This window comes from Penicillium digitatum, chromosome 4 (assembly GCF_016767815.1).
Source record: "Penicillium digitatum chromosome 4, complete sequence".
NCBI lineage: Eukaryota > Fungi > Ascomycota > Eurotiomycetes > Eurotiales > Aspergillaceae > Penicillium > Penicillium digitatum.
The window spans coordinates 2,893,341-2,905,545 of record NC_089387.1 but is presented as its reverse complement, the minus strand read 5'-3'; the positions used below and the strand labels follow the sequence as shown (position 1 = coordinate 2,905,545).

At 47.5% G+C, this 12,205-nt stretch overlaps 2 protein-coding genes across 2 annotated transcripts; one reads left to right on the top strand and one right to left on the bottom strand.

Moving 5' to 3' along the window:
• Positions 1–1,812: 1,812 nt before the first annotated feature.
• Positions 1,813–4,290, bottom strand: Pdw03_0976 (ATP-dependent RNA helicase DDX18; the record flags this gene model as incomplete). Its single annotated transcript, XM_014679218.2, has 6 exons — positions 1,813–2,067; positions 2,131–2,391; positions 2,452–3,173; positions 3,250–3,834; positions 3,894–3,915; positions 4,186–4,290. The coding sequence occupies 6 exons, from the start codon at positions 4,288–4,290 to the stop codon at positions 1,813–1,815; spliced, it is 1,950 nt and encodes a 649-aa protein (XP_014534704.2).
• Positions 4,291–8,359: 4,069 nt separating this feature from the next.
• On the top strand, positions 8,360–11,290 carry Pdw03_0975 (TRP-like family; the record flags this gene model as incomplete). The annotated part of the gene is made up of 3 exons (XM_014679217.2): positions 8,360–8,384; positions 8,758–8,953; positions 9,037–11,290. The coding sequence occupies 3 exons, from the start codon at positions 8,360–8,362 to the stop codon at positions 11,288–11,290; spliced, it is 2,475 nt and encodes an 824-aa protein (XP_014534703.2).
• Between the last annotated feature and the right edge of the window lie 915 nt (positions 11,291–12,205).

Below are 12,205 nucleotides of genomic sequence, written 5' to 3'. Positions count from 1 at the left end.
CACTGTTGCTCCGCGCTTGTTGGCACGAATGGGGAAGTGACAAATGGTAGGAACGAAGTCCTAAGAATTATTGTGATAGGAGGTGAGAGCGTACCAGCGCAGACCACGGAACAGTGGGAAAAAATTAAGAATGTGGGATTGGGAAGGAGAGAGAGAAAAGCAACGGTGAGTGTGCCCAAGGTGCTGTCGAAGCTCGCCGATCCCCTCACATGAAAATATGATGAGAGGAAAGGGGGGGCGGGAGGAGGGAAAGAATTCGAATCTCTAACGAGGAATGAAAAATGAAGCAAAGGACAAGCGAATATCAGCTGGTACCCAAGTAATAAAAATGATTGCCCAGCCTCAAAAAAAAATTTAAAAATAAAAAGAAGGCTGGATGTGTTGGCGATTGTACATCCCAAGTTCCGAGCCGCGTGGATCATCATACAAAGAGTACCTGACAACTACTTTGTACGAGGAAAGTACGCCGTAAACAAACGGAACCCTGGAATCTATGCGGGATCGTCTTTTGGTTCCTTGGTTCTTTGGATTTTATTATATTTTAGTTTTTTTTTTTTTAATTCTTCAAATCTCATCTTCAATTAATAAACGAATTCATCTCCCAAACGCTACTCTGTAAAACCCTCCGTGCATTGTGGCTGGGGTAATCTTGACAAAGTCAACCCTGCAATATACAATTTTTTCCATCACAAACCAGTGAAAAAGACACTTCGGTGTACGGAGTATGTTGTACCCGTCACACACGAACGCACACGGTCCACCTGCAGTTCTCCGTGGGACCCGCAAAAGACAGACGAGAACCGGGACAAGCACACCGTCACCCAGACGACAGAGACCCCCTGGAGATCGGGTGATTGGGCCCAGCAAATGCCAGCTCATCACACTCGTGTGCGGGCTTGCGACCTTACCAACCTCTCCATGTTGGAACAATTGGAATTAAACAAATGAAATGATTGGCCTATCGCCGGGATGCAAGATACACCGACAGTCTTTCCCGACATTTGGCCCTAGATTCACTAACAGTGGACTCACCCTGTGACTGGACAGAACTATACATACATAGTGCTTGCAAGGGGGCGCAGGCAATTGCCATCGAGACTACTTGCGCAGCTGGGGGTTGAGGATTTGCTGCATCTCGTACATTAGTGGCAATCAAGCTGCTTGACTCTCTGTCATTGGCAAACGATCGCCTGACCAGAATACTGTGTAAGATTGGCATCTTCCAATTGGATGGCTTCGGCGGGTATGGGAGGTTTGTAGAACTTGCTACATATAGGTACCAATATCTACTCCGTACCCCGTACTTCAGTAAGGATACTTTACAGCACTTGTGTTTTTTTTTTCCGTTGCACTTGGGTATTTCTTCTGTGGCCCTCCGATTCTTGTTTCGTCAAGCCCCTCCCACGTGGAAAAAATCCGAGGCCCACATGGCTCAATGAATGCTTGCCGTGGCATTCCGTGAAGGAATAAGCCTCGCGGTCATTTTACAGTCAGAAGTTTCGTGATTGGCGTCTAAATATGTGGAATTGGCTTCCTGGACTGAGGGTATATCCATCATGTTTACAGCATGCACAAACCTCCAATCAAGGCTCAAGGAGGTGTGAAGGAGATTGATCCGTACAAACAGCAAGATGCATTCGACTTTCCCGCTACCAGCGAATTTTCAACTTGGAATGCCATCTTTCTCATGATTACAGAATAAGGGGACGAGATTGAAACCCAAATAGATATATCCACATTGTTGAACTCCAATGTCCCTAAAATAAAGATGCAGAGACAATCGATCGCTTTTGATGTTCATACAGATTGTTCTCAGTCATTGTGCTTCCGCTTGAACTTCAGTCCAGCACCGTGCTTAGGCTGGCTGCCGTACGTGCGGCGTCCTTGCTGCTCCTGCTTCTTGTCGCGGCTGAGGCTCGAGCCCAGCTGGATGTCAATGCGAGGAGGGGCATTGAAACCGAAGCCCTTGGCAACTTTGACGAGGTCAAGCTTGTTCACGTCGAACACAGTGCGAAGGGAGTGCGAGGCATATGCTTGGAGATAAGAACGATAACCATCCTTGGCAGACTGCACAAGTGTGTTAGTAGACGAGCAACACAGATAAGTGAGACGATGTGAATGATAGCGTACCTTGTTGAGGTAGTAGTTCTGGCCGATGAGCTTCTCCAATTGAGACTGCACATTGACAATCTTGGAGGCTGGGAACTCGAACTCCACGACTGGCACACGAGCATCCTTAAGATGCTTCAAGAAACCAACCTCGGAAGGCTGGAGGAACATCAGACTGCGACCCTTGCCTTCGGCACCACGGGCGGTACGTCCGACACGGTGAATGTAGTCACGAGGATCATCAGGGGGGTCAAACTGGATAATCCAATCGACAGCGGGGATCTAAAAGTTGAGTCAGTTATACAATGACCGCGGTCGTGTCATAGGAATAAGGGAACATACATCCAAGCCACGAGCAGCAACATCAGTACAGATCAAGGTACCTTGCTTGGCATTGCAGAACTCGAAGAAAGTATTGGTCCGCTTCTGTTGCTTCTGCTTTCCGTGCAACTCCAGAACGGGGAGATCGATGTAGTTCAAAAGCTCGGCATGGTACTTGACGCAGTTACAGCTCGAGAAGAAGACAATGATCTTCTTCTTAAGGTTACGCTTGAGGAATGAGAAGAGAAGCAAGAAACGCTTGTCTGCCTCACACACCACGTAGCCTTGTTCCAGACCAGCCACCGTGCTGTGCTCCTTGCTATGGTCGACATTAATGTAAAGCGGTCCAGGGCGTAGGGATATCCGGGCCAGATCTTCGACCTTAGTGGTTTGTGTGGCGGAGAAAAGCATAGTTTGACGTTCTTCCTTCGGCAGAATCTTCACGATCTGGCGCATCTCATCTTCGAAACCGACTTCGAGAATTCGGTCTGCCTCGTCAATGACCAAGGTCTTCAGGTTCTTGAAGATGAATCCTTGGGTGTTCTGGAGGTGATCGAGCAAACGACCGGGTGTCGCAATGAGCAAGTTGACACCCTTCATAAGCTTCTCGGCCTCAGCGCGACGGTTGGCACCTCCGATAACAATGCCGTATGTCTGCGAGTGGTGGGCCATGAGTTCACGGGCGACACCGAAGATCTGCAGTGCCAGTTCGCGAGTAGGGGACACAACGAGAACACCAGTACCTGCATCAAAAAAGTTAGCCAGCAGTTTCAACGGCAAGTAAACATCAGGCAAGGGCATTTAGGGGGAAACCCCTACCATTTCTGGGCTTGAAGCGCAGGGCGTGCAGCATCTCAATCGCGGGGAGCAGGAAGGCCAAAGTCTTTCCGGAACCAGTTTTCGCAGCACCGAGCACATCGCGTCCGGCAAGCAAAGGAGGAACGGTACGCTGTTGAATCTCAGTCATGGTTGTGAAGCCCATGTCATTGATACCCTGCATGGTCTTCTCGGAAAGGTTCAGCTCAGTGAATTTCTGGAGCTTGCCCTCGGTCTGAGGCAAACGGACATCTTCCATAGTAGGAAGATCCGTACCATTCACGGCCTCGGTGTCTTCAGCATCACTGTTCTCCTCGGCATCCACTTCCTCGGCATCCTCGGCGACCTCGACCTCGTCGGCGCTTTCTTCCTCGGCGCTTGGTGAAGGGCTGACCTTGCGCTTCTTAGTGGACTTCTCGGCTGAAGCCTTTGGGGTTGAAGCAATACTCTTTTTCGGGGTCACGGCAGGGCTGGATTTGGCCTGCACGGGCTTGGCGACATCGCTCTCTGCTTTCGAGCTGTGCTTTCTCTTGCGCTTGTTGATGGACTTTGCGGTGTCCACGGGGCCAGGCATTTTGTTGATTAGTCCTGAGACAATGTAAGAATTGATACTGGAACAAATCAATCAGATGCTTGTCTCGTTTCACCTTGACCTTGTGTTTTGCAGGTCTAGATTATTGATCTCTGCGGGCGGAAATCATTCTGCTACTTTTTTTTTTCTGATCGGCAAATTGTGGCAGAACTCTACATCACGTGTTGATAGACTCGACCAATTTATGCCTTAGCCAGGAGGCCTTTGTAATTGACGTCGATCACGACAGTAGCATCTCTTGGGATTTGATCATTGCTTGGTTATACGTAACACCTTGGGATTGCAAAGACCACATATTTATCAAGTTTAAGGCTCCCCTAATTATGGAGATTAAGTTCTTTTCACACCCGAGAAGAAATGAGGCCGAGCAGGATACGCGCCTCGTGGGTTCCTGTTTTGTTAAGTGAAACAAGGATGGAACGCTTGCCTGAAGGCTGTGCAAGTGCCGCCATCTTGGCCTTGAGTTAGGCAGCTGAGATATCATGGTATGTACGACAAATTTTTTAGGTGACTGCTCAAGTGTTGTGTACCCATGTCTCATACCAAGGGCTGGACTTATTTGTCTTTGCCCAGGGACATTGGTCTTCGAAATGCTTACAGAGTACTCTATATCAATCATATATCAAATATCATACATAGAAAAGCTACTATATACATCTTAGGCCGGCTTCACCACCTATTTTCCAGCTACAACCCGTGAGCGCCAATTAGGGAGACATCTAAAAAGGGTCTCAGAAAGACTACCCTAAAAAAAGCATCACAAGGCCGCAAACACGGCTTATCATTCTTGTGCATGGATTTTTGCTTTTCCTGAGATCTTGTGTACAACATAGTTTGTAGCGAAGTCGGCTTTCTATTCGTCGATTCCTCGAAATGGGTTGATAAGACAGTGACTACCGGTGCATAGCATAGCAGTCTAATAATAGTGTCAGGTACACACTCGCTTTCGCTACAAGAAGCGTGTATCGGAGGGTGCCCCCTGTGAACTGAACCAGAAAACTGAGGATAAGTGTAAACCAACTATATGTGCTGCTTATGCTCTGTACGCACCTTGAACCCGTCCAATTGCAGCCAAGGTAGAGATTTGTGACCATTGACGCGCAATGATACAGCGACAAATCAGACAATGCTGGTGGACCCAAAAATGCCATCTAGCCAGACCACTCGTAACTTGAACGCTTAACAGTTGAGAAATACTAGTACGTGCCACCGTATTAATGGGTATAGCCTAATACGATAGTCCCGACATCTGCAGGTTCAATCTCTGATTTAGCATATTATTGTAGCCACAATTTTCATAACAACGTTGCACTAGATCAGATTAGAGGCCAAGCGGAAAATCAAGACGTCATCATGCGCACATCAGAATACGTGATTTTTCTGATCATCCTTTTCTGGCGATCAGGGGGTGACAATAGAATACACTAAGTAAGCTAAACAGCTCAATAATAAAAGGGGCACATTATTTAACACTAGATACTATACCAAGCTCATAAATGGTCCATGCATATGGAGGTACCTTTCTTCCTGAAACATGTCTGATCCGACTAGTTATGAAGTACGGAGTACGGAATAGAGGATGAAGATGACGGGGCATTTGCCAACCTTGGAAACGAGGCTGTGCAGTTGTATTGAGTATTAACGCCAAGGTTGAAAAATGTACCTCGTCGATCCTTATATCATGTCTAAGCAGTATGTTGCGGGTATGCTATTTCATTTCTTGTTAAAAGTATTTAGAAGAGAGTGTTGTATCGTGTATTTTTTTTTCATTGGGGGTGTTCTGGACCTATGGAGTCTACGATCTTCCCGGATCCAGAATCCTGGGGTAGACTAAGAAGAATTTTGTGTTCGATGTATGTGGTAGTACGTTGCTCTCTCGCTAGTATTAAATACCCCCGGATCTAAAACCATCAGAAACTTGAAACAGAAGGCAAAGACATCTGCCAAGGACTCCCGAAGTCTTGGCATTCTATCCATTTTGGTGCAATTATCTTGCCGCTTTTTCATCCCTGAGTAAAACTGAGCACGCTCCCAAGTATGAATTACCGAGCTTCACCTGAGCAGTCTAATTCTGCCCAACTCACTACAATGTTGTAAAGACCTATTGTCGTGTCGTGCAGTTAAGGCTCTCCATTCCGTTCAATGGAAATTAGCCCCACATTTAGCCAACACCAAGATTAGTCGCTTGCCCACATTGCTGAGGTGCCGAAACAGACCAACTTTGCTCTTTCATTTCACCATGATTAAACCCGAGGAAAGTTTGTTTCCTGATGACCGGGGTTATTGCGGCCCTAAACAACTCCCTAAGTCGAAGATCAGTGTATTGTCTGAGATTGGGATCGACTGCGGGTGATCAAGGTTAAAGGCACCACCAAACTGTTTCCGAGGACAAAGAGTGCTTAATTTTGGCGCAGCTCGCTGATTACAGTCAACGATGATAGGCTCCTTTTTGGGGCCTCTAGAGATCCAAATGAGGACGATTCTCTATTTGTAGCATATATTCCCTTCCCAATGATCGAATCGCTCCCCGATTGGTCTCTTGCCGATTGCCGTACCAAAAATTGCTCCAAAATTGAGGAGTTTGATCGACTTGGACCAGGTGTTGGCCTCCTATCATATGAAGATGAATCCGAAATTCCTCAAAAGCCTGCATCTCTCCATATAGCCCGTGATAAAGTCAACATTCTTCAGAATCTACCGCTACATCCCAATATAGTAGAATGAGTTGTTCTCGAATACGTGGAGTGTTAGCTGGTGAGATTCACAACAAAGTACATCCCAGGTAGAATTATCGTCAATTTAAGAAATCTAAAGGTGCCTTTCCGATTTGAGTGCCTAGGTGGCTGCAACAGCTTATGTTGTACCCAAGATGTGGATTTCCTAACCCTCGAACTGGGAATCATACACCAAGATACTGCACCCCCGGAATCTAGTTGTCAATACTGACCTACAAAAACATTCCTCTCTTTGGTTTAAATTGGCATGTATCGGGAAAGAAACGCTTGCGGTATAGCCGAGATAACGGGACTGGCGTCGCACTTATGTCAACACGAATACATCACTGCGAGCATTCCTCACTATGATCGAAATATCGGCATGGTGCGGAGTATGTGAAGGTGGACTTGCAACGGCGAACTGGACTCTGACACGTCGAAATTCCGCAACTTTTTGAATAAATGGGGCAGCAAAGTGAGATGGGGACATGGAACGGTATCTCAGCGCACCAACCGGCTTCTATCGCCGGATCTACCAATCCCGCCACCCCTCCCGACAGTAGCGTGCCTTACGACCTGGAAACATCCCGGGATGGAGCACAGGCGTACAATCTCAACACATTTCAATTAAGTTGAGGCAGTATCGCTTTCGCTGGGAGGGGCCACCTCAAAATAGACTGTTCAAGATGGCTAAAAATGACGAAGTAGCCAATATATAAAAAGACCCCGTTTAATTTCATCGAATTAAAATCAAACCTCGGAATTAAGTAGGCTGTATCCCAATTAATTATTTCTTAATCATTGCAAATAACGTTGTCCATATCAGCACGATCTTCTACCTCCCCCGAGTATGAGTCTTTACATCTTTACCACGCAACTAAATCATAACAGTATGTGAACACCGCTCCATTGTGGCTTCATCGCTCCTCTAAGCGTTACAGAGTTGTGCCAAAAACAAAATGGTCTGCTGACATCCTACAAGATGAGATGCCAGTATACCGTAGCCAGACAGCACTCAGTAGGATCATGCCTCGGATCAAGTGATGCAGATTAAGCACCTACTCACTCCGGACTGAAATTTACCCAGTCTAATTTAGAAGCGCCCTCATAAAAGCGGCAGCTAAGGGCCCCACCCTACAGAAGAAATTCATAACGGGGGTGGATGCCCCATAGTAGGCAACGACTTTTAAGTGTGGACCTCGAAAGTCTGAAAGGAACACTCTAAATTTTGATTATCAGCGAGTAACCAGACAGACAAAATACTTGCATGATGTGAGCTCCATCCGGAACGGTTAAAGTTGAGATGTATTCAAAGTTACCATTGTGCGTCTGTAACGGTCCGCTACTCCGTTTACTCGGCACACTCCACAGCTGGGGGCAACAGTTCCTTGGGTTCAGTGCAATACTTAAATTGGAATATCCGACTTTTGTCTCTAATAATAATCCCAAGGGCCATGGACCCGCCTGATTCCGCCATGATCCATCAACTGCTTTCGGCAGCTTCACGCGAAAACGAGATACGAAAAGAGAAAGCTGATTTTCTTCAGAAAGAGAACCAAGTGTATATAGGGAATAGAGCGAATACAACATAAAGTGAATAGACTGAAACAAAGGGAAGAAAGGGGAGAAAGCAAGTGAAACATTATATAAGTTCGCCTTGGAGGTGGCATTCTGTATTGTTGAAGGGGGGGGGGGAAGGTGCCCATGGGTGGCCGTACGGAACAAACCTAAACATCAATACCAAACCATACAGGTATTTGATTGGTTCAGGGTTAGCCGCCCCTGTCCTCTTACAATACGTGACCACATGCCTTGCCAGTGGAATGGCGACGGTCAGTCCAGGCAATGTCTTTCCCACCCTTGTCGACTGTCCCTGGAGCACAACCCGTAGACTCCTCTTCTCACTCTCATTCTCTCATTGTCTCTCTTTTTTTTCCCTTCTCTTCTTGCTAGGGAAAGGCTGTGTCTACTTTAAGCCACTTTGTCCCCCTTCAAGCCTATTACTCCTTTACTCCTTTTTCGGCCATACTGTGTATCGCCAGTCCGCTCACTCTCGACACGCTTTTTTCGCTTTACTCGGCCTTGCTCTCATTCAGGCTTTGACATACTCTCATTTTTATCTACAAATTCAGCTTCTTCCGATTCCATAACCCCCCCCCCCCCCTTACGACTACTTCCATGTTCCGTTTATATTCCATACCACAGTGAAAGACATCTTGACTGCATCTCGACTCAACCTTGACTTTCCTCCGCACGCCAAACATACAGTACAGTCACAGTCCAAGGAAACGTCGAGAAATATTTGGGTCACACGGCGATCAACCAATATCCGGCCGTACAAAAACTTCCGCATTCGGCGGCTGGCAACGTGGTACTCTGGAGTGCCACTGACACGGAACCCGTCAGATCTTTCCCCCTCGCCCTGAACCACCACTGGAAACTCATCCAGTGCTTCGCGACATCTTCCTAATATCGAATCTTTAGCAACATGCGGTTACTATCGCTTCTCACTTGCTTTGTCGCCTTTCTGGCGCCGCTAGCCTCCGCCGTGCAGCTCCTTGAATCCAATGCACTCAGTGTATGCATGGAAAGTAGCAACTTCACGGCCACGTATTTCAGCGTTGTCTTCTATCCAGGGAACAATTCTCTTTTGGTCGGCTTCGATGGCGTCTCATACATCGAAGGTAAGGTTGTCGCAGAGATAACCCTTACCGCGTATGGCTTTGAGGCGTACAAGAACACCCTTAACCCTTGTTCGATTTCCGGCATGGGTATGTGCCCCATGTCCGCTGGACCCATGGATTTGGGACCACTTTCTCTCGACCTGCCAGCTGGTACTTCAGCCAAGATTCCTGGTATTGCCTACACTGTGCCCGATCTTGATGCAAATGTGCGGATTGCCATCAGGACCCTCGACACTAATGAAAAAATTGCTTGTGTCGAGGCCTCGCTTTCTAATGGCAAGACCGTTAACCAGGCCGGGGTCGGGTGGACAACCGCTGTCATCTCCGGATTGGGTCTTGCTGCATCCGCTATCACCTCCGGACTAGGTCATTCTAACACCGCGGCTCATGTCGCGGCAAATGCGCTCTCCCTTTTCGGATTTATGCAGTCGCAAGCAATGATTGGCATGACCTCAGTTCATATGCCCCCGATCGTGGAAGCTTGGACCCAGAACTTCCAATGGAGTATGGGTATTATCCCCGTGGATTTCATTCAAACGATCGCTACCTGGTATCAGCGGGCAACTGGTGGAACTCCATCGACAACCCTGTCAGAGCTTGCTGATACTTCTGTGGAAGTCCTCAAGCGCCGCAAACGTGACTTTGCTGACCCGGCAATGAACCTTTTGAAGAGAGCCACGAGACCAATGATGGTTAAGCGAGCAACTGGCATGAGCAAAAAATCACCCGACACAAGCCAGAAACTTCTTGTTGCCCGAGGAATTGATCGGGTTGGATTCCGTGCCGACATTGAGGAAACCAATGTCTTCCTCACAGGTCTCATCTTCTTCGCGGTCTTTACCTGTATTGTCGTCATAATCGTTACAATCTTCAAGGGAATTACTGAGCTATTTGTCAGAAGTGGCCTAATGAAGAGCGAGCGGTTTCAGGACTTCCGTAATGGATGGAAGATAGTTTTGCGTGGGATCTTGTTCCGACTGACTCTCATCGGGTTGCCCCAAATGTCTGTTCTTTGCCTCTGGGAGTTCACTCAGCGTGACTCGCCCGCTGAGGTTGTCTTGGCAGTGGTCATGCTTCTTTCGATGCTCATCTCTCTTGGGTGGGCCTCGCAGAAAGTAATTCGGCTGGCAAAGCGTTCAGTGACCATGCACAAGAACCCGGCATACATTCTTTACTCTGACCCATCCTGTCTGAACAAGTGGGGGTTTTTGTATGTGCAGTACCGAGCAACGGCATACTATTTTGTCGTTCCACTTCTCATCTACACCTTGATCAAGGGTATGTTCATCGGTCTGAGCCAGCCTACACCAGTCGTCCAAACAGTGGCCTTGGTGATCCTTGAGCTATCCATGCTGCTTGCTGCCTGTATCCTCCGCCCTTGGATGGATAAGAAGACTAACGTCTTCAACATCTCTATTGCTGTGATCAATTTCATCAACTCCATCTTCCTGCTCGTTTTCTCGGATGTGTTCGACCCTCCCGGATTGATGATCGGTGTCATGGGTGTCGTCTTCTTTGTTTACAATGCCGTGTTTGCTTTGGTTCTTTTGATTATGGTTCTGATCGCCTCACTTTATGCCGTTGTGTCCAAGAATCCCGACACTCGTTACCAGCCCATGCGCGACGATCGTGGCTCGTTCATCAAGTCCCAACCCCAGCTGACTACTGAATTGGATGCCTTGGGTGCTACAGCGCGTGGGGATATGAAGCCGGGGCAATACAACCACAACAACCCGTTCGACGATGATGATACCGCTTCTTTCTCCAGTGGAAACGGTGCTACCGTTGGCCGCCAAATGGAATCAACCTATCCACCGAACGGTTCTGCCACCCAAGCGCCTCGGTCACCTGTTGACCCATCTGTGCCGCTGTTCCCCAGCAACGCAGGTAATCACAATCCTCCCCCTGGATACGACCAGTTCGGTCGGGCCCCTTCGCCCGCCGGAAGGAGCTTTGACAACACCTCCCCTGTGGGCCAATCTGCTTTGTCGACAACTCATCAAGCCCAAAATAGTGTCAGCCCTTGGCAAAGGGGTGCTGGCTACGACCATTAAAAAAGGGCCACTGGTCTCCTATTTTGTCGCTTCCGTGATGAAGATATGTGATTTTGTTTTAGCGCAGGATACCGATGGTCTATGATTTTCCAATCGCCATACCTTGGGTTCGGGTTTCTTTTCTTTTTTGCTTCTGTCTGCAGCATCCTCGTCGCTTCAGATAAAACCTCTTTTTTAATTCGCTCCATTGCTAAATGGTGTGAGCTTCTGTCGCCTATCCGCCTATCCTTCCTTTCCCTTTACTTGTTCTCCTCACTTCTTTTCTCCTTTTCTCTCCCTGGTCCTGAATCCTTTCGAGGTGTACTCTTCTTTTTTTTTACTACCGCGTGGCGTTCTTTGATGCATTCTGGATATGGTGATTGGCCTTGAGGGTTTCTCTTTTCGTTTTGTTGGCTTCACAGTATGTCTGCTGCTGGTGGAATATAATTCCAATTTCTCCGTTTGAACCAGAGCACAATTTCTCACCCTTCACGCCAGTATTCTGGAGGTAATCCTAGTGTATATGAATGAAATCAACATCAACGGTTAAACATGGAAAAGCCATCCCCTCAAGTAGGCCTTGTTCGGTTTGTTTCCGTGGTCTATCTCCAAACCAAGAAAATTGTCTCGAAATAAAAGACACCCAAAAAGACGCCAAAAGGCCGCAAACGGGGCCGACTGTTCTTGTCGACATCTGTCGATGTACGTGGATTTTTCTGGCAACTCTCACGGCTTTGAATCTCTTGTAAATACTTCAATTGCTTGAGCTGATGACAGCCATGACAAGAACCCCAAGAGACTATGTAATACAAACTACAACGGACGGAAAGTCAAGAGACGTAAAAAGAAAGAAATCGCTTCTGTATACTAATAGTAGAGAGGAATAAAAAACCAAGAGAGATGCCATGCCATGCCCACGGCACCGAGTCGGAAAAA